Source organism: Plectropomus leopardus, chromosome 17 (genome assembly GCF_026936395.1).
Source record: "Plectropomus leopardus strain MGB_pleo_1.0 chromosome 17, ASM2693639v1, whole genome shotgun sequence".
Lineage (NCBI taxonomy): Eukaryota > Metazoa > Chordata > Actinopteri > Perciformes > Serranidae > Plectropomus > Plectropomus leopardus.
Genome location: NC_142192.1, coordinates 2,794,622 through 2,817,777, shown reverse-complemented (window position 1 = coordinate 2,817,777; position 23,156 = coordinate 2,794,622). Strand labels below are relative to the sequence as shown.

General features: G+C 39.7%; 1 protein-coding gene across 1 annotated transcript in view; it reads right to left on the bottom strand.

The window, feature by feature from the left end:
- LOC121958200 (growth factor receptor-bound protein 10-like) overlaps positions 1–23,156 on the bottom strand; it is an 81,299-nt gene that overhangs the window by 41,318 nt on the left and 16,825 nt on the right. Inside the window, exons 4-5 of the mRNA XM_088090326.1 lie at positions 11,538–11,787; positions 8,509–8,632 (exon numbers count right to left, since the gene is read on the bottom strand). Coding sequence (XP_087946452.1) covers positions 8,509–8,632; positions 11,538–11,787 — 374 coding nt within the window. The remainder of the gene's footprint in view (positions 1–8,508; positions 8,633–11,537; positions 11,788–23,156) is intronic.

Here is a 23,156-nt window from a genome sequence, read left to right as displayed (position 1 = left end):
CCTAAACAGAGAGAGTGTGTGACTCAGAGCTAGAGCCTTGAAATTGTTTTTATGACACTTCTGCGGCGAATACAGTATACTGTGGCCACAGATACATAGGTACTTTCGGCCATCAGCTAATACAACTTTCTTTAAGCAATAAGTGACACCACTAAAGATGTTTCACAGGGTAATATACTGGATTACTAAACCACTAAGCACAAAGCAGCTATTAAAAGAGTGTTTTCAGAATAATTTCAAAGTATTTAAAAGTTGCATTATATTTTCAATACAGAACTATAAGAAGGTGGAAATGTAAAAAAGTGAGGGACAATTTTGTTTATAGTGTTTTTTTCTGTGCATCAACAAAGAGTGGTTACATAATGGGCTGTATCATTCAAAGTCATTTCATGGAGGATGGACAAGAGAAAATTTCCATTATGAACTCCAGACATGTAGTCTGGAGTTAATAATATAATAAATAAGTTAATAATAAGTGTCCTTTTCGGACATGTTTTCTGAATATGTACAGTGGGCATCTAATGTTTTTGATTTTGTTCCTATTTCTAGTTTTTATTTTGTTGTCTTATTTTATTTGCCATGTTCAAAATAATAATCTCAACATGTTCCCTTGCTTCACTTTGACTGGGATAGGACTGCCCTTTTTGATGATGTTGAACTGGCTTGGAGTTACTTTCGTGAAAATTTGAGCTCTATTGTTTATGAACATGCGCCCTTGCACAAATTTAGAATTAAAGGCCGTGATATCCCTTGGTTTTCAGCTGCTCTAGCAGAAGCTCTGCATGAGCGGAATTTGGCATGGGCCAGGGCACATAAATCAGGTTTGGAAAGTGACTGGCTTCATTTTAGACTATTAAGAAATAAATTTACCTCTCTTCTCCAAAATACAAAGGCTGAGTTTTACTTATCTATGACTACTATTGATGGTAGCAGGGTAACTGACACAATAGACATATTAAATTGTTTCAACAAACATTTTATTTCCTCTGGGTTCTTGTTTAACTCCAAAACCCCCTCTAAACAATCCTCACCTTATGAAAAGTCTTCTATTGACCCTCCATCGGCTGATAGGGTTCCTGGCAATGTCCAGGCTTTTAATTTCGCCCCTCTTTCTACAGCAGTGGTCACTAAAGCTCTAAAAGACCTTGATCCTAAAAAAACACCAGGACCAGATAAATTGGAGCCCTTCTTTTTAAAACTGGCATCTGAAATTGTAGCAGTTCCATTGTGTCATATTTTTAATCTTAGTTTGTTGACCAATGTAATTCCCAAAGTCTGGAAATCTGCGTTTGTTATTCCTCTCTTGAAAGGAGGAGATCCAGCTATTTTAAACAATTATAGGCCTATTTCTAAACTGTCTGTTCTGGCTAAGGTACTGGAAGTCCTTGTCAGTGAACAAGTAAAGGAATACCTGACTACTAACTCTATTCTATTGACTTTCCAATCAGGATATCGCATAAAACACAGTACTACCATGGCAACATTGAAGGTTATAAATGATATAACAGATGCCTTAGACAATAAGCAGTGTTGTCTATCTCTGTTTATAGACTTTTGTAAGACCTTTGATACCGTGGACCATGATATTTTGACTAAACGTCTTATAGCAGCTGGGTTCTCTGTACAGGCAGCTGGATGGTTTGCAAACTATCTTAAAGATAGACCCCAAGCTGTACAGTTAAGAGGGTGTTTCCTCTGAGATTCAGTTTGTCCACAAAGGGGTACCACAAGGTTCAGTACTAGACCCTTTGTTATTTACCTAGTATATAAATAATATTGGAGCGAATATCCCAAATGTAGCCTTTCATTTTTGTGCTGATGATACATTATATTGCTTTGCACCTACGCCCACAGAAGTGTTTGCTTATCTGCAGAATGCATTTTACAGAGTGCAGGAACAACTGTAACTTGTTCTTAATGCTGATAAAACAAACTTATGTTTTTTACTAATTCAAAAGCAACAAGGTTAAAATAGTCTGTCATTGTCACCAGTAATGGTCAACAAATCGAGCTTGTATCTACTTTTAAATATCTAGGGTTCCTGATTGATGACCACTTGTCATTTTAAGGCACATATTCAGTTTACCGTAAAGAAGATGAAGCTTTTATTGGGATTCTTTTACTGAAATAAGTCTTGCTTTTCATTTAGGGTTAAACAGAAACCGGTAGAGGCAACCTTTCTTCTGATCGTTGATTATGGCGATGTGTTATATATGAATGCCACTGCTCATTGTCTCCACGTGCTGGATAATGTGTATCATGGTGCTCTGAGGTTTATCACAAACTGTGGAGCTCTTACTCATCACTGTGTCTTATATACAAAAGTAAATTGGCCATCTTTACATGCCAGCTCGTCCATTGGTATGTCTTTATTTACAAGACTATTCTTGAGAGGATTCCATCTTATTAATCACCGCTTTTAATTTTAAACAATAGGGCCTACAGTCTCTGTTCTCAGGGCTTTTACTTTTTACTGTTTCTAAGGTCAGAACAGAAATGGGGAAGAAAGCTTTTACGTTTGCTGCTCCAACTTCATGGAACATTTTGCAGTCAGAGCTCAAACGTCAATAATTGATTACTCTGAATGCTTTTAAGTCAATGATAAATCCCATTATATCTAGGTCTTATGAGTGCAAATGTTTTATTTGAGTGCAATGGGGTTTTTTTTTGTTGTTTTTTTTAAACAGATTTTTGTAAATCTAATTGTTATTTGTATCTTCTCTGTTTAAGTTTAATCTAATTATGTGTTTAAATAATGTGTAACTGTGTGAGCTTCCATTCTTGGCCAGGTCTCTCTTGCAAAAGAGATCATTGATCTCAATGGGACATACCTGGTTAAATAAAGGTTATAATTATTATTATTATTAAAGTCAAAGGATTTTTTGGTTAAAATCCTGAAATAATGTCTGTCGTTAACACAAGCTGAAGAGACTTTCAGGGTTTTGTTCTACAACATAAAATCAGTAAATAGCCCACTGTGAACTTTGAAGCTTTTATGTGTTTTAAAAAAGACGGTTGCTAAAAAGTGGCTAACTGAGACCAAGCCAAACACGGTTATAACATAAGCTTTTTTAATTCAGAGGATTGCATTTAGGCTTCAAAAATCCTAGAAGTGATGTTCATTTGTGAGGATTATCTTGCAGAACATGTGCAAGTATCATAAACGTTTGTTTGCCACAGTGCTTATTTTCTACAATGATCCAAAATCCAATGGAAAAATCCTATGAGCTTTTTGATGAGGGAACCAGGGCGAAGCTAACTTCTGGGCTGGCCTACAGAAAAACATCATCCTTGGGCACTCTATTACTATGGTACATTATACTGTATCTGTATTGTTTCGGGAGGTACTATACAACATTCCTATAGTAATACTATATGATGTTATAGTGAATGTATAGTAGTGCTATAGAGTTTGTAATGGTATTATGGTTTGTGTGTTTCCATAGTATTCCTGTATTAATTTAAATAGTATTACTATATCATATGATAAATTGTTTCTGGAATGTTTTAAACACACTTTAAAATATCCCTATAGTCATACTATGATGATCTAATAGTAAACATATAGTAATACTGTAGTGCCTTTTATAGTATGACCATATTATTTGTAATGGTATTACTTTGTGTGTTTCTGTGGTAAATCTTTCAGGTAATATTGCAGTTTTGCCCAAATGCTTTATCCTAACATGTTTAGCCAACCTCAGCCTGTGTTAAGAGTGGTAATGTAATGAACACAATAGTATATTTCAATATAAGATCACCAAAGCAACTCCATGGTGTTACTATGGTGATTTTTTTCATGTACATGAATCTCTATAGAATAACTTTTAAATAAAAAACAACAACAAAAAATACAGAAAACACCATTGTGATACTATTAACACTATGGTATAACAATTATTATAAGATCACCATAGCCAATTATACAGTATTACTATAGTAATATTCTATTATGCATTTTAAAAACATAGATAGCTATAGTAATACCGATAATTTATATGGCATTTCTATTGTGAACCTTAGCAGTAATACTATAGTGTTTTTTTGTAAGTGATGTGAGGCTGTAAGAAAAAGCTGTGCTTCAAGCTAAGTGCTAACATCGTCAGTATGCTAAAATGCTTACAAGCCCATGTTAACATGCTCATGTTTAGCAGCTATAATGTTTACCATGTTCACAATCTTTATTTAGTGTGTAAGCATGCTAACATTTGCTTATTAGCAACAAAAAAAAACACACAAAACAAAAACAAATTACAGGTGAAACTGATGGAGGTGTCATTAGTTTTGCAGGTGTTTGATCAGAAATCAAATACTAGACACGTTTGGCTTAATGGTGATGCTCGTGGAAAAGTTAATGGATCGCTAAAGTAATTAGGATTCCTGCTCTAGCGGCCATTGCAAAATGACATAGCAATTAATCCAAAAAACATTGTGGCACTATGTCTGGACCAAAGTGGTGGAACGATCAAACTGACACACATAGTCATCCCAAGCTAGCAATGTTAAAAAAGAAAACATCCAATTGAAACTGTAGACAGAACCAAGTTAAGATCCCTTTTTGTCTATTATCTGTTGGAAATTTAAATTTTGCAAGCACCAAATATTTCAATAATCAGACTCACTAAATAGCCAAACCATGAGAAACTGACTCTTTCAAATCCCTTTTTCTTCATTAAAACTCTCTTTTCTCTGCCTTCTTCCACAGGGAGGTCAGAGATCAGGGTCATTGAAAGAGCAATGAACCCAGAGCTGGAAGGGGTTCAGTGTCTTGCTTAAGCTACTTCAGCAGGGTGGATGGTTGCCAACACAGGGGGCTTGAACCCAAGTTCTTTGCTCGGGAGATGGTCTCTTTAACCACTGGGCCTCCCTGCCGTCCCTGATGTTCGTAATGCCGTGTCTCTGGCCACAAATAAAAGCAGGAGTTGCGTTACAGCCGCAGACATGATGCCAAAGCAAACCCACTCGCCCAGTGATGACGGACAGGACCTGAACAAATCCTTGTGAAAGCTGGGGTTACATTATCAACTGTATGGTGTAAGACTGCCACAACATGTGTGGGAAACTATCAGAGACTACATCCAGACTACTGAGTAAGCTTTGGTATTTGCAGTTGCTAGACTCAAGGTAAAGAGCTCAGTAGGATTTACTATGAGATGGGTATTCCTCTGAACTTATTTTGAAAGTCAGATGGAGATGCAGCGTCATGTTATCTGTTCATAACACCCTGGGGACAAATCCATTTATGTTATCAGGGGCAGTGCAGGCCATAAACCTGTCATGTCACGCACATACACAGTTTTGCTGGCTCATAGTATAAGCTGTGTATCCCTTTGAGAAAGACTGAAGCTTAGTGAAGAATGTTCAGATTCTAACTCTACAGCTGGAGGGAGAGAGATCCTATGATAAAACCATGCCAATGCAAATACGATGCAACTATGTCTGCAGACCAACGCACAGCTCGTCTGAGAGTCTGCATTGTTGTGCAAGCCATTCCAAGTGCTCTTCGGACAACAATACTTATCTGACTCCATGCATCCATATTTACATACTCCACTTGCCTTTTGCCTTTCTGTCAGCTTCTATATGACATTACACAACATAGCATGCCAGTGGCCAGTGTGATGCTGGCCTAGTTGAACTCAAGTGATTTGATCAGTGATGGTTTCATTCAATCAGCCTAAGACTAACCAAGGCATTAGAAAGAATCTGATGGTTACACGCGCATCCAGTGAAGGAGGCCAGTTAATACTGGAGTTTTTTTTGTGATGCCACACAGTGAGAACACTGCTAATTAAGACCGAGAGCACATACTAGCAGCTCAAGGCAAAGCAGTGCTGTGAGCTAACTGCTATTATCAGCATGTTAACCACAATGCTAACTAGGGCTGCCCCTTGAGAGCTGGACAAAAACATTGCATTGCGGTAAAACATTTATCCAAATTAGTCTGGACTGAATCTGAAGACAGACTGATTAAGTAAGCAATATACAAAAAAAGTAACCACTGTAAAGTTTTCACAGGTTTCCATAATGTTTACTATTCTGTTTCCTGTTTGCCTGCCTTTTGGTGACATCAAACATGACACACAGACGCACGGACGCTCGCACGCACGCACACACACAAAGAAGAAAGCCACACAAACTGAAAGGCATACTCGTTTCCTGGGGAGGCATGTACACAGCTCTGGTCTACTGGCAATGGGAAAGGACCATAGAGGACATTTTTAGCGGGTTAATACACTTTTAAAAACCTGTGTACATGTGCTATTTTTGGTGGAAAAAAGGTATAAGTCACTCCATGTGCCTTTTTTAGCATTATAGGGACAGTTCACCTCAAAATCAATAGTGTGCATTTTTCCTCATAACATTCTTAACTGGTCTTTAAAGGTTTTTTATTTTGGCGATTTGAGCACCAAAAGCAGAGTTCCATCTAGTTCCATTATATTGAAGACAAGACAGACATCTCTAAGGCCGATATCTCCAAAATTTGGCAACTCACCAAAACTATCTAGACGGATAGGAAGCACTACAAGTAAGAGGAAAAATATGTCTTTTTCATTGTGGGGTGAATTATTCCTTTAATATATCACCAGCATATCAGTTAATGGCTATAAACTAATCAAATTAGTGATGTTTCTTTACACTGTTGGTTTTAATTTCCCATGATCCCCATCACCTTCAGCCACACATTTATCAGTCTCCCAGCCACCTCCTCTGCGTATTCAGCCAAAACCGTTTTGCTGACGATAATAAACATGATGGAATGTTGGAAGTGATCTTTTCTTCCAGTGCGAGCTTTATCGCAGTTTGCGCTGGAAGAAAACTGCCATCTTCCTGTTTTTGTGCCATTAAGCACTCTTAAAGAACTTCCTGCCAACTCCAACTGGGTGATATGCAACAAAAAATGCACTAAAGAAGACACAAAATGCTGCCAGGCCTCTGAACCATAATCTGTAAATTCTGGCAGCAATGAGTCATCAATGTCACATACAAAGCAAATGCAAAGTGGTTTTACAAAATTACCAAACCAAACCAAATGTAATAGTTATCCCAAAGACAAATGTATTTCCTCTCTTTAGCAACTGTTGGGTGATGACTTCCCTCTTCAGATACATGAGACAACCGTTAACCCTTTGAATCAGGAAATAAAGCTAAAATAAAATTCAAAAAATAATAAATATATATATATAATAAAAACAAATATGTTTTTCTGTAACCTTATATTAAATATGTAATCCAAATATTTTTAAAAATAGTTTCTTGGTTTTTTTTCCTAGTCAATAATTCTCTCTCTATTAGTTTTGGGGTTTTTTTTTGGTCAAATTTTAAGGGCAAAGGAATTTTTTTCTTGTCTCCTTTTACCAATTTTCTATTTCAGTTTGCAGGACTTTTCATGCCAAGTTGCCAACTGCATTTTCCCATGTTTTTGGTGTCTGAATGCTGTATAAAAAAAACTGATGTTGATCCAGATTTCGAAGGGTTAAAATTACTTCACTGAACAAAACTTGACAGAATGAAGATGTTCTGGGAACGAGACATGATGCAACATCTGGGCAACTCTCACAGACTAAAACACACAAAAGATCTTTTGTACAAACTGCAAACTTGCTCTGACTCCAGACCTTGTGAGATGATGTCAACGATGAGCAAAGATAATGTGTTGTCTAATCGTGTGTGTGTGTGTGTGTGTGTGTATAAACTAAATAATGCCACTGAGCTTATATCTATGTGTTGAAGTTCAGAAGAATGGGTGAGCATCTAAAATAACTTTTGTTGCTGAGGGTGGGCATCCTGAAAACATCTTTTAGAGGGATGGAACATTCCTGGGACAGGAGGCTCTACTGGGGAAAGGAAGGGCAAGGCTGTGACACACACACACATTGACGTTAAGAGCCAAGGTTTAAGCGTGTGAACCGGAAATGGCTGCCTGTCTTGCTGGAGCCAGTAGACGAACTCAGAGGGTTCAGAGCTGTATTCCCAGCTCCACTGCGGAAGTCTGCGCTCTGTCTGCAGCATCCTGGAGACACTGCTCACCTCCGTCCACAGCAAAACATGTCATGTTGATAATGATGTTTCCATTATAACCCACACACGTGCGCGCACATGCACAAAAGATGGCGGAGTGCACAGATGCACCGGCTTACGGCTCTATTCTATTCTACACACAGTCATATAACCCAGGGTGAGCTGTTGTGTAATGGACGGAAAGGCTGTCCGCCGCCAAAGTCAACACAAGCTGCTCTGACCTGAACATAACTGGCCAGTCAGCTGGTTTCAAAATACACACACACACACACACACACACACACACACACACACACACAAAAACTGTCTTGTGATAGTGGTCAAGTAAAGGACATCAAACACAATGAGGGGTCCAAAATCTATCACGGTGTTAGTGGTATTTACTGGTAACCACTTGAAAAAGGAAAGTTGGCAGCTTGTTTTTACTGTTTCAGGTTTTCAGTGGGTGTGTATCAGTGCAGGTTTGGTGGTTACGGGTGTACTCACATGGTTGTCAGAGGACTGTATGGGGCTAAGGACAGGGGAGCTGGCTGGGCTGCACAGCTCAGGGAAAGGGTTGGGGATGGCAGGCAGGGAGGCTGGACGCAGCTGATGCTCTTCCTGCAGGCACCTGCAGAGGGAGACACACACTGATGTCATGGCTGGGAAGCCAGTGAAAGGCTATTAACACTGCACACACATGATCATCAGTGCCATTTGGGTTGAGCAAAGGTACTGCAAACAAATATTAGACTGAAAGGTTAAATTTATCAATGACTTTTGATCAACAAGACAAAGCCTGTCTTATAAAGCTTTAGATGACTTACAGTTAATTTATGGTAACGTCATTTAAATTACAACTTAATTTTGCTGCTGCTATATGTTTTAAAACTGTAATGTTACAGATTCATGCTGATTACGAGAAGCCAATGAAGGCCAAAACTAATTGGTTGCCATGAAGGGGGGACCGAAATATTCGTTTTTTCAGGTATTTGTTAATTGAATAGGTATTTGTTTTTCATTTTAGGCATTCGGATATTCTTTCTTTTTTTCTTTTTGCAGAGGATAAATGCCATTTCAGTGTTTGAAATACTTTTGTCTCACACACACACACACACACACACACACACACCAGCAGGAATAATCATTTTACCCAACGGTTATTAATAGGTTTATTGACTGAGTGTAACCCCCCCCCCAACAGCCGACCAAAGTGCCATATTAGCTGTTAATTAAGCTCCTGAGCAACATATAAAACAAAGAACGGTCATGATGATAAGTGACAGTGTTTCAGGAGCTAGACTTTGGTGTCAGTTCTCTTGGAGTCAATGGAAGCTAAACATGCACATTTGTTTTCCTTATTGGTCTCAAAACAGATCATGGTGGCATCATTCAATTCCTGCAGTGCATTTGTTGAATTTGCATCAGAATCTTGTATCTTTATGGCTCCCAACAAGGTCCGTCTATCCAGTGCAACAGCTTGATCAACGATGTTAGAGGTTAACCATGTCTCTGTGAAGATGTGTGCAAAGCAGTCTCTGATCTCCAGTTGCTGAGTGAGCCTCAATCACATCTCATCCACTTTATTCTCCTGTGACCGGACATTATCCAGAAGATGGCTTGGTAGAGGAACAGCTCTCGGTCCGAGTCGGGTCAGCCTCGCCCTGATGCTGGCTCTACCTCCCTCTCTTTGTCTGGCGCTTTCGGTTTCGTTTCTTCCCTCTGGTCTGACTTGCCGCTCGGTGTATGCCATTTGTGGGGATCCTCTCACAGTCTGCCGCATTCACTCCAAGCCCCGCACAACTTTTACTGATGTTGATATGTGCTTCTCTATTGTAGAAAAGTCATGCTTCAGCAGAAGGGGCCATGGTGTAGAAAAATAGAGCAAAATAGAGCAAGGATTTGAGGAGCTACAGGCTGCTGCATCTACATGTTTTAATGCCTTGCAGTATGTCCCAATGACTTACATTCGTACTAAGGTTGGTCGTCTTACATTAAGTAGCTTGCACATAAACAAGCCATTACAATGATTACAGTTGAGAGGCTGTTACTATCACTCACCAACAGTTGACGGTCCAAATTAATGTACGATACCTCAACTGATATAGCTATAGCTGGCTAACAATAGCTAAACAAAGGGAAAACGCTAACTTAGTTCATTGACAAACAAAGTAACAAGTCTCTGTAAGTTATAAATTTCAAGATTTATAATAATTTGGCAATTATGTTAACTCCTGACAACTATGGGAAACATTATCTAAAGTTAGCCCTCCTGAATATTATTGAATATCACTAACAATTTAAAGTTTGGCTATTACAATTTGGCGTTATTGAAAATCAAATACACGTACCTGCTAACAGCGGTTAGCATTTAGCTATCTTGGACCAAACAGGGACTGCGATACACCTGCTAAACAGAGCAATAATCTGTTTGGAGACCAATAACAAGGAAAGCAAATGAGCACATTAAGATAAAAAAAACAACAAAAACAACTGGCCCCTGCACTTTAGTAGTGGTACCTTGTAAAACTAGAAAAGCTAAACCAAGGATATCTTAACTTTTTTGAATGAGGTCCAGATTAAATAATGTAAAAAAACTGGAGGCAAACTGCTTCATGCAATATGTGCTGTCAACTTTACCTTTTTTTGCTTCTTTTATTTGCTTGTATATCGTCTTTTTTATGAATCTGCTTGTATAGTTCCTGGTTGGTGCATGTCTAAAATCTGTTTGAGGGCCAAGATTGGCCACCTGGCTGGACTGTGGACATGTCAGACCATTGGTACATTGCCATGCAACTTGTAAGAAAAGAGGCCAAAATTAGACTAAATTTTGGGGAAGGAACAACTGGCACGGAGATTTTCAAACGGATCCCTTGAACTCTCACCTCCAGATATCTGCATGAAAATGGGTTCTATGGCTACCCAAGAGTCTCCCCTAAACTGGATAGGGCTTGTTCCCAGTAAATGTTTTGATCCTTACAACCAATGTTCTCCTTTATATTAAAGATGTATATATGTCTTTTTCAAGGAAAAGGACAACCAGCTTCAAAGAACAATGAATTGCCTATACATGATACATTAAAACAGGATTGCTGTAAAACTCAAAAACTGTACCAGAATTAGTCAATGCACATCGGATAGTATATTAACTGTAAAAAAAGAAACCAAAGTAGTATCCGTAGGTGATTCCTTAACTCTTTGTACTGATAGTTTTCAATATGCCTAGATACTTCAACAACATGATAGAATACCTGAAATACAGTTTTGTCCATTGGTTCTGGGTGCCGCCCTAAGATTTTCACTGGCCCCATCTGGCCACCCCTATGAAAAAAATCTGGGGGCGCCTCTGCAGCTTGCATTTCAAAAATTTACATTGAAAGTTTCTGATGCAAATAGGCCAACAAAAGCATGCAGAGCCAAGGACAAACGTGTTTTTCCTCAAGCAATGCTACTTTTGTGAGGACAGTGCTTCCAGCTGACTGTGTGTGAATATAAAACAGAGAAACTGATACAGAGGGCAGGTAAAGTGTGTTTACCTGACGGCCTGGATGTGCATCGGCTGAGAGTGCCGCAGCCTCTCCCTGGAGGGGGAGGAAGGAGGCAGGGGCGGGGTGTGACGACGGTGGGCCTGGCCATGTCCCGTGTAGGCAGGGTGTATGTGGTGGTGGTGTGAAGGGTGCGCATGGCCATTGTTCAGGAGCAGCGCAGTGTCTGCCTGCGTAGAGTACACACTCTCCATGGAGGAATTCATGTCATTCACCAGCTGCTCCAGGTCCACATCATCATCTGTGGGAGGTGGGATGGGAGTGGTTGAAAAGGGTGAAAAAGGAAAGTGAGTGACACTGACAGTAAGCAAAGCTGTAGGACAGGAGATATTCAGTCACTTCATTGGGAACCAGTTTTTCAGTGGTTAAAACCAGCAGATCATTAAAAGTCATCTTTTATGGACTGGTGATGTTTAACATGTTTCCTTGTACTAGCTGATATAAAAGGCTTTATAAAAGTAAACAAGCAAACCATAAATTCTGGTTGTGGACATTTCTAGGTTGCTAATGATCTTCTTTTCTTGTATGTCTACTTATGCATTTTAAGACAGCTAAAGTAAGTACTTAACGGTAAATGGGCTGCATATTAACCATGGGCAGTATCAGGATTGTATGGTATACCAGGGTATTTAGAAATCCTGGGGGTATGTTTTTCCAATACTGTCTTCAATACTGACTGTATGTGGAGCACCACCAGAGCTCAGTCTCCGGTCTGGTTGAAAGCAGGCAGCTGAACTGAAAGAAACTGCAATACCTAATGGTAGATGGAGAAGTTACAAGACTGTAAACAGCCGGTGGCCAGCAGGCAGAGAGGGACTGTATGGAAAAACGGCATGTGTCTTACATCTAACTTATTGAATTAAAGATTTATTTTGACCAAACTGGAGTTGGTGATTGTTGGAACAGTGTACTTACTAATTAGATTACTAACAATGGTAACCAAGATGGTTTAGGTGAGTGTTATTTTGTTTCTGTCGAGTTAACTGAAGTGTGACTTCTGTGACTGAGGGAAATAATTTAAAATGTGTGTAGTTGTAATTCTGTGTATAATAACGAAAATAGGCATGAGGATATTACTTCTCTTAACATTTTGTGGGTTTCAATTGGGTATTTATTAGTCTGAAAAGCTGAGAGTAAGTAGCGCACTCGCCATCAGGGAGGGCGTTAGTGCCATTCACTTACACTGTCATATACTGTTTACCCTGGTGAAATTTAGGAAAGGTTTGAAGGTATGATATATTACATAAACCTACTGCATTTATATCCTTCTTTTGTAGTCTGGACTGCCTAAAGCACTTAACAACACAAGCACCATTCACCCATTCACAGACACATCGGAGGTATGGACTCAAGTCACATTACTTGGACTCAGGTTAGACTTGAGTCACAAATTCAATGACTGAAATTCAATTCAACAAAATCAGAAAAGACTTAAACTTCAATGCCAATGACTTGTGACTTCACTTGGACTTGAGCCTTTTGACTTGAAAATTCTTGATACTTTTAACCTAAGCCAAAAGAGGAAAAGTTATTTCAAAAGTGTGAACCAATCAATTAATTTCCTGTCATTTCCTTGACAATATTCATTCAAGTACAATACTGGCCAAGGCTAGTGTACAAGGTGCCACCTACTCATCAGATAAACATTCACACACACATACAGACTCTCAGTATGTTTACATAAACACATGTTAACATGTACTAGGTCGAATTTCTCAAAGTTGGATCAGCACACCAAGAAAATGCAGTTGGGAGTTGATTTACTCTTTCATGAGGCGGCTGTGGCTCAGAGGTAGAGCAGGTTTTCCTCTAATTGAAAAGTTGGCGCTTCAATCTGCGGCTCCTCAAGTCAACATATGACACACAGATAGACCTCCTGCTGAGACCAGATAGCCCGAGAGGCCTAGCTGCTGCTAAAGAATGCCTTAAAGATGTCAACTGTTGGATGGCACAAAATCACCTTGAACTGAATAACTTAAAATCAGAAGTCATACTGTTCTCACCCAAAACCTTACCAACCACATTGTGGATGCCCTTGGTCCCCTTTCCACAAATCTGAAGATCAATGCCAGAAACCTAGGAGTAACATTTGATTCAAATCTGACCTTTCAGCCATATGTCAAAAAAGTAGTACAGTCCTCCCTCTTCCAATTAGGATCCATCTACAAAATTAAATCAATGCTCTCAGTCAGACCTGGAAAAAGTAATTCATACATTCATCTTTTCCAGACTAGATTACTGTAATCTCCTCTTCAGTGTTAATCAAAAATCACTTCTTCACCTCCAACTAGTTCAGAATGTAGCAGCTTGGCTTCTCACAGGTTTTAACAGACAACATCACATCACCCCAGTCCTTGCTTCCCTCCATTGGGTCCCTGTTCATTTCAGAATTGATTTTAAGATTTTACTGATCACTTTTAAAGCTTGGCTGGGTCTGGCCCCAAGCATTATTATTTGGCTCTTATAGTTATGTTGCCTCTGCAAGAAACCCCTCTTGCTTCTGCTCTGCCTTGTTTATCAAACTTTGTAAACTCTGTTGTCAAAGGTACAATATAAATAAAATTATTATAATTATCATTATTACTTTTATTATTATATTATAATATGTTGAAGTATCCTTGGGCAAGATAATGAACCACAAATTGCTCCCATTGTTTTACCATCAGTGTGAGTGTGTATGTATTGTTACAGAGTAGCAGGTGGCACTATGTATGGAAGCCTCGGCCACCGCTGTGTGAATGTGACTTGCTGTGTGAAAGCGCTTTGGGTGGTTGAGACTAGAAAGCACTATACAAGTACAGTTCCATTAACCATTTAACATATGCCTCAACCAAACCTGAACTGGCCTAGGAACTCTTCCCCTGGCTTTGAACCGCAAGTAGAGTTATCCATGTTAGGTATCCATCCACGCAACCCATTTGCCTCTTGCTAACTTGTTTAGTATAAGACGTAGTAGGTCAACTCAAAGAAGGTCCAATAGAGAAATAAAAATAGCTGAAAAGGAAGCAGACATCCACCTACAGTGGCGGAGGATGACAATCATCATCAATAAATGAATTCTTCCCCAGTGCTTGTATACTTGGACAAGGACAGTAGTACAATAAAATGGCCTAATGGAGCTGTAACCTTAGCTCCATTTAACTGTGCATGCAAATATACTGACTAATAGCACAGCCATGGGGAGAAATGTGGGGTTCAGTATCTTGCCCAAGGACACTTTGAAAGTGGACTGCAGGGGCCAGGCATCAAACCACCAACCTTCTGATTGGTAGACAACTGTTCTATCTCCAGAGCCAGAGCTGCCACACAGGAAGCCAAATTGTCCAAAATTCTACTAACGAATCCTGTTTGGGTGACGGTCCATAAAGGTTAACCTCTCTTCCTTTGAACACACAGCTCAGCTTTTTGACCTTTTGTCCAACTCTTACCACACATACTGAGACAATGTCACAGCATTCTTACAAGCACCTTTAATTAGTTGTAGTTTAACATGGTCAACAGTCAAATTACTGCCAGAAGAACATGTCGGTGGCGAGCCATCGAGCACAACACCAGAGAGAGAGAAAACACTCAGTCTTGTTTTGAAGTTTCACTTCTTCTAGTATTGGGTTTCACTTTGGCTTGGATTTCTTCCAATGAATGTGTAGTACACTAACTGGCCAGCTCGCCATTGGTCAGATTATGTGAAACTTGTCATTCAAGGGGTTGAGTTGTCTATCAAGAACTGGAGGTTGGAAGCAAGAGTCACCCACAAACGGAACAACCAACCAAACCACAGAGAAAGGGGCTCTGTTACAGGACAGTCAACAAGGCAGTTGCCAGTCACTGCGTCTTTAAAGGGATAGTTGTGGATTTTTTAAGTGGGGCTGTATGAGAGACTTATGTATAGTCAGTGTAGTACATACAGTAGCTAGCGCACACCCAAAACATGTCAAAATGTATTTTAACCATTTTAAAAAACACCTACCTTAAAAATACAATATCTATCTAAGTGGACGCTGTGTTTTCAATGTGAAGTTTCATTTCAGTCACATCACAGAACAGCAGCCAACAGCACTTTCTGCCCCAAATAGCTGACTGGCGGTGAATGAGAAATGTAGGGCCAAAGGAAAAGGCTGTGAGATGGCAAGGTAAAGCTGTGTAAGTACTAAAAATAGCGTCCACTTAGATCTTTTTAGGTAGGCTTTTCTTGGCTACAATACATTTTAATACCAACCTCTGTGGGGTGTGTGCCCCATCTGTTTCTACAAACCAGGAGCATGTTGACCACCAGCTGCTGTATTTAATTCATTGATTTACATAAGCATCTCATACAGCCCCACTTCAAAAAATCCACAACTATCGATCCCTTTAAGCTGACCTCTTTCTAATAAACCGAGGTCAGTCCACGATTAATACTTCATACTGCAAAATCAATTGCCCTTCAGGGATAAATGGAGTTAATCTTGTAGATTGCACTTATTATTTACCATTTCCAATTCCTACAGAAATATATTATCTCAACCTACACTTCTTGCAATAATGTGCACTGTCAGCTAGCAGGGTAACGTGTTTAGCAGGAAAGAAATAACTTATAAAGCCAGTAAGGGGCAGAATAAGCTCAAGAGGTCTGATGAATGTCCTCACAAGTGTGGTATGTCTCCACATGTCTCTGTATGTGTGTGTGTGTGTGTGTGTGTGTGTGTGTGTGTGTGTGTGTGTATTTGTGTGTGTCCAAAGCCCTTTGGTCTCATGTGTGTCCCACCCAAACACCACACGCAGAATTCCTGACATTCCTGTAGGAAGAAATTACAGCACTTGGGGAACGTTCACCAGCCTGTTCATGGCACATGGTGACCTAATGATCAGGACACTAAAGTAGGACACCAAAACACACAAACGCACATGCGCGATAGCATGAACGCATGCATGCACACACACACACACACACACACACAGAGGCTTTTAAGTACTTTTTCAAGCACAATTTTTTAAAGAACTTTACTTAAAGCAAATAATTAATTTCAAATATCATTTTTGATTAAATATAAATGATGTGATCAGTGTCTCTGTTTTCAGTAAAAAGTTACTTATCACACTCTTCAGAGGCTTAACTGTATGAAGTCCTTAACAAAACACTTGAGTATCATAAAACCATTAGGAGTTGTGTAAGGAACCGATGCTAGCTGGAACTTCAGTTTCACTTTCAGTTTTTGGCTGAGCTCTTCGCTGAAGAAACAGAAAAATACAACCCTGGTAGGAAGCAAGCAAATTTAGACCAAGTCCACAGGGTCACAGGTATTTTTGAAAATTGAGTTTTGTCCTCCTTTGTTGTCAAAAAAAATCCTGTCCAAAGAAACACTGCTATAAAAATCTCAAAATCCCAAATTACAACCCAAAATATAATGGAAGCTCAATATAACCTTAACCCTAAAGCCACACAAAGAAGAATATATCAGCCAATCAGAGACCTAAAATAATCTGTAGAGAGCCTTAGGGATGACCTCTTTTTGTAGGCCAAGTGAGAAGCTAGCTTCTTCATGGTTCCCTCTTCAAAAAAGCCTATGAAATTTTTCCATTGGATTTTGGGTTATTGCAGAAAACAAACTCTGTGGCAAACAGAATGTTATGATACCTACTACACCTTTTGTTCGTGGTTCAAATGTCAGGATTTTTTAAGCCTAAATGTCATCACAAAAAAAAAAAGCTAACATTAGGCTATAGACAAACTACACTACAGTCGCATGACTTAACATCACCGCCACAACGAGGCTGTAAATCTGTGGTCTGTGCAGCTTGGCATGATGACATTCTGTAGTCTCATTTAGAAACTTGTTACCAACCATCTTTTGTAAGACATATAACAGCTAAAAAGTCCACAATGGGATACGTACTAACGTATTTTATGCCGTAGAACCAAACATGAAACTCTTTTCAGCTTCAGTTAACCACAGACCTTTTTTCAGGGTTAGGGTTAGGGTTGGGTTAGGGTTAGGGTCAGATATCTAAAAAATACATTGACTTCAAGACAAGGGAACTGGAGAAGCTGCAATGCTAGCAAAATTCGGGGTTTTAAGACTCATTCTTGGGGCACTTTATTATCAGAGGGCTACCTAAAGCAGTGACCTCCATAACACATTCTGATGCCTCTGCCGCTCAATATGAAGGGAGAGTAATTGTACATTTATGTGTCAACATGTATGAAGGAGATAACAGCACACACTCTGACTAAAAATTCTGTTTTCCCTGTTTAACGTTGTTTCTGATAACTTCACTCTAAACAAAATTTTACAGAGTCTGATTTCAGTGACCTAAACACAGTTTAGCTATGTTTATGAAATTTACCTGTGCACTTTTGAGTGAAGCCATGCCAACACAGGCCTACTGGTTTTGCTGTGGCTTTAACAGTGGAAGAAAGTCAAAATAAACATGGACGTTGGGCTGGACATCATCAAGGCGAGGAAGAAAGGAGAGGGAGAGCAGCTGAATTTTTGTTTTTATAAAGACTGCTGATTCTGAGCAATTTATTTATAATGACTTGGTGAACAATTCTCTGGTCAAAATTTACGAGCATTATGTGGTTCATATGTATTCCAAGGACTTTTAAAGCACTTTGTCTAAAATAAAGGGGCTATTTTCAAGGTATTCCAGTACTTGATTTTTTTCCCCTCAAAATTCTAGCACTTCAAGCACCTAGTGGGAACTGTGACGCACACAGAAGAGCCTAGGACGCCATGTACGCTATGCAGTGTTGATGAGCATGTGCATGTAATTATACAGAAGAACTGAAAGACACAGCACCGCATTGTACTGCATGTACACACACACACACACACACGCGCACATACAGTTAACATACACGCTGAGCCTACCAAGTGGAAAAGAAGCTGCTATACCGAAACAGCGGGAGTTGGCCCGTCTGATCTTTGATCGCAAAGAGGTATGCATGACACGCATACACTCACAGAAAAGGACAGTCTGGGACACAAGGTCATTTGATGCTGGGGTTCATGAGTGGGACATGGGTTGGGGGAGGGGCACAGTTAGAAAAGAACAAGGGAGCACATGAGGACAGCCAGAGATGATTTTTATGTAGGGCTGTTCAAAATATCCGCTCTTGGGCATTGAAGCTTAAGTGAGAAATATCTTCGAATAGCCAAAGTTTCAACAGTCAGAGGGAGTTTATATCATTGTGGACGTTTTTTGAAACATCTGTTTTTAGTAGATGCATCTAAAATTAAGTAAAAATTAGTTTTAAAATTTGAAAAAGTTACAACTGGTCCAAAGTTTTTTTGTCATGTCAGTCAGAGTCAGTCACAAAGATTTAGAAACAGCAAGGTCAATGAGGATGAAACAGGCCATGCTGATTGTGAAAACAGTGGTTGACAAAAAGGCTACTTTACAGCAGAGAGAGACACAGAGAAGAGGGAGCCCACCATGCTCTCCATGGCTTCACCCTCAGGTGTGGGAGAGCCGTGCACCCGCAGCTGGCCCCCAACAGCTTCAGCATCAGGTGAGAGAGAGACACCATGTTCTCTGAAGCTCCATCGTCAGGTGAGGGAGAGTCTGGTGTGCCTCTGACAGCTTGACAGCGGTTGTGATACTTCATAATTTTTAAAGTTGGAAATTTCCAACAGTTACTCAAGACAATAATCTGTGTCCAGGGTTTTAAAGTGGTCTGTGTAATTTGGTTCTGTGTTTGAAATGATAAGTTTCCCCACTATTAAAAATGCTAAAATTTGCCTGCTCTGCGCTGCAAAAAAGGGTTCCATTCAGGGTCAGCTGTGGGGGGGTGGGGGGGGCTCACGTGTGCGTTACAGTGCTGCTCACACCAACACTGAAATGGCTTGCCTCAGTCATTCAGCCTGTAAATAAATGTTGGTGTGATGCACACAGTTACAACTTCCACTGCGTATGTCTGTCCCAGGCAGAGCAGCAGTCTCATGATAAACAGAGACAGAGAAGAGAGGAGTTGAGCGGATCAATATACTGTGCACAGCTGTACTGTGTTGACATGAGTCAAAATTGCATTAAGGTTGCAGTGATTGACCATTCACAAATTCACAGGCTGATGGCGCAGGCTACCATTCATGGTGCCACCTGCTAGTCAGTAACCATTCATACATACTCACACTCAAATGTTGCAGCATCGAGAGCAATTTGAGGTTCAGTCCCTTGCCCAACGATACTTTGAAATGTTAACTGGACGAGCTGGGGATTGAACTGCCAACCTTCCGATTACAGAACGACCTGCTCTACCACATTCGCCTCATATAGTGTAAACTGATCCAAAACCGCATTACTTAGGTTTGTTGGTCCGACTTTGAGAAATTTAGCTTAGTACGATTTAAGCCAGACTAATATGCTTATACATATTTCAAAAGTCCAGTTTTAATGGGAATTAAATTATAATATTCTAATTCTACTTTTTCTAACATCATGTAAATGTACTGAGTGTAAGCATGTTAGCATGCACATATTAGGATTTAGCTCTTAGCACCGCTGTGCCTACATATGGCCTCAAGGAGGCACTATCATGGTTGGAGACTCTTAACTACATTTACCTCTGCAACACCCAAGATTCCCATTTATAGTTTCAAAATTTATACTGACAGACCATTTTTTGTGGCTGACATTTACAGCTATTCAGTTTAAGTCATAGCTCTAGTTTGAGATGGCTCGGTGGGAGTTAAATATTAACTCAGAGAGCAGAGGGCAGTGAAGAATCATGGGTTCAGTAAAAATTCTCAAACCTAGCTTTCTCTGTACAGACAACAAATCTCTAATTTGTCATTTTCTATGCACAGACAAGATCTCCTTTCAAGTGGTTTCACTTAAAACCAACATTTCATCACAGCTAAATGTCTTCCATCATCTTCATTTTGGGAAAAGGAGTGTTTTTCTCTCTGACAGCTCTCCTCAGCTGAAGCCCCACTTTGTGATTAAGGCTGATAAGTCGGCTGGGATTTTGCATAAAAATGTAGCCTAGTGCAGCTTTGAGAGGATAATGATGGTATCATTGGCATTCCTCTCCCTCCTCCCATCACTGGCTTGGCCCACACTGCACTGTTGGCTTCAGTCAGAAGAAGCCAGAGGACATATAGCATGAAAATATCTCCTCCCTGTCTAACTGCGACTTTGGATGTGGATAAACTGTTGCAGCACTCTGGTAGGCATCTTAACAAAACCTCCCATACAACCTGGGCCAATTCATGCCTGTAATATCCCAGAATACACTGAATGAGTGCTCTCAGTCCCTGGCCACAACAGCCGGCAATCATCGATCTCTGAGGCTGTCTAGAGGTCAGAGAAAAAGTTTTAAACGGCAAAGTGCAATTATATTACTCTATATGAAATGAAAATGCACTTTGGGACATTTTGCTTAAACAATTAACTAATTCTTTTTATGCCCCGGCGATATCGGAGGCCAGGGGCATTATGTTTTTTTGGGTTGTCTGTGTGTCCTTTCTCATTCTTGTTAATGCGATATCTCAAGAAAACCTTGGGGAAATCTGTCAGATTTTTCACAAACATTTACTTGGACTTAGGGAACTCAGGGATTTTGGTGTTCATAGGTCAAAGCTCAAGGTCACTGTTCCCTTGCACCTGCCTCATTCTAGTGAACATGATATCTCAAGAACTCCTTGGGGAATATCTTCAAATTTGTCACAAAAATTAACTGGATCTCAAGGAAGAACTGTGGTGTTTCCCCTGCCATTATTTTGAGAATTCCACCAACTTTTTTCTGCCCGTAACAGGGTTTTTTTCGGGGAGTTTTTCCTTAGTTGCTGTGAGGGAAAGCCCTCTGAGGCAAACTGTGTTTTGTGATAATGGGCTTTATAAATAAAATTAAATTGAATTGGATTGAATTTATTTTATATATAGCTCCACATCACAACATAAGACATTTTAAGTGACTTTTCATATACAACAGGTCAAGAGTTTTTTCTTTTTTACAAACCTAAATAAAATAAATATGCTCATGTATCTAATTTCAGTCTCAACTGTGTCACTGTCAATACTCCTTCGCTACAGTAGGGCTTTGTCCTAACACACACACACAAGGATACTTCGACCTCAATCATCTGAGAAGCGAGTGAAAATAACTGCATTTTTTAGGATCACACAACATGAAACTAGGGTCAGTGGCAAGGATGCAAACATTAGCCTTGCTGCTGGTCAAAGTACCAGCCACTACCAGCTCTCCTGCTGAAACTGCTGACCCTGACAAGCAGCACAAGACTCTTCACAGGACGACAAGCTTAGATCCAACTTGGCTGTCAGAGAGAAGGTACTCCTCCTGGCTCTGAACTTGGTAAATAAATAAATAGGCCATGATGAATACAGTACATAGAAAATGAATGTGGAATTAGTTCTTTATTAGTTGGAAATAAGAGCTACAGGGAGGAGTCCCGCAGGAGAACATCACCCCTGCCAAACCAGTACTCGCTCTTTGTCAGGTGACATATCACAAAAGCTGCAGAATTTCTCCTTTGCTCTTCTCTGTGTCTGACAGTTGGGTGTGTGCGTACATGTGTGTGCCCCACCATAGCAGAGGAGAATTGACAGCGACACAGTAGAGAATGACACATAAATTCAATACATAAGCATCAAGGTCTAGACTTATTGTATATGAAAACTGACCTCAGATGACTTCTATTGTTACCTTGCACTCGTCTAATTATAGTGAACACAATATCTCAAGAAGGCCTTGAGGGGATTTCTTCAAATTTGTCAAAAACATTACCTTGGACTCAAGGAGGTGATGAGATTTTGGTGGTCATAAGCCAAAGCTCAAGGTCACTGTGAACTTGCATCCGCCTCATTCTTGTGAACTTAATATCTTAGAAACACCTTGAGGGAATTTCTTATAATTGACATAAATGTTAAATTAGACTTAACAATTAATTGATTAGAATCTGGTAGTCAAAGGTCAAGGTCACTGTGACATTGCATCCACCTCATTCTTCTGAACTTTATATCTAAAGAACACATCAAGGGAATTTCTTAAAAATTTACACAAACGTTAAGTTAACAATTAATTGATTAGAGTTTGGTAGTGAAAGGTCATGGTCACTGTGGCCTTGCGTCCATCTCATTCTCATGAACACAATATCTTAAAAAGGCCTAGAGGGAGCTTCCAAAAATTTGGCCCAACATGTCCACTTGCACTCGAGAATTAGCTAATTACAACTTGATGATCCAAGGTCAAGGTCACTGTGACCTCACAAAACATGTTTTTGGCCATAACTCAAGAATTCATGCATTAATTGTGTCAAAATTTCAAATAAATGTCTAACAGGATATAATAATGAAGAACCAACTTTTTATATCCAAAAGGTCAAAGGTCAACTTCACTGTGGCATCACGATGTTCTCCAAAAACTTTTTTCGGTCCATTGTCCATATCTCAGAAACCGAAGAGGAGACATTTGGAAGGTTTAAAACTGGTGAAATGACTCTTAGGTCCCCTCTTTGAAACTGTGCTGATTGCATAGATCGTCTGTGTGGTTTTAAACTGTATGTGTATCTTGACTGGTGCATGGAGACATACAACTGTGTGGTAGTAATTCTATTTTTTGTACTGAGATTACTTTGTAATTCCTCAGTGTATTCACATTTGAATTGAAGG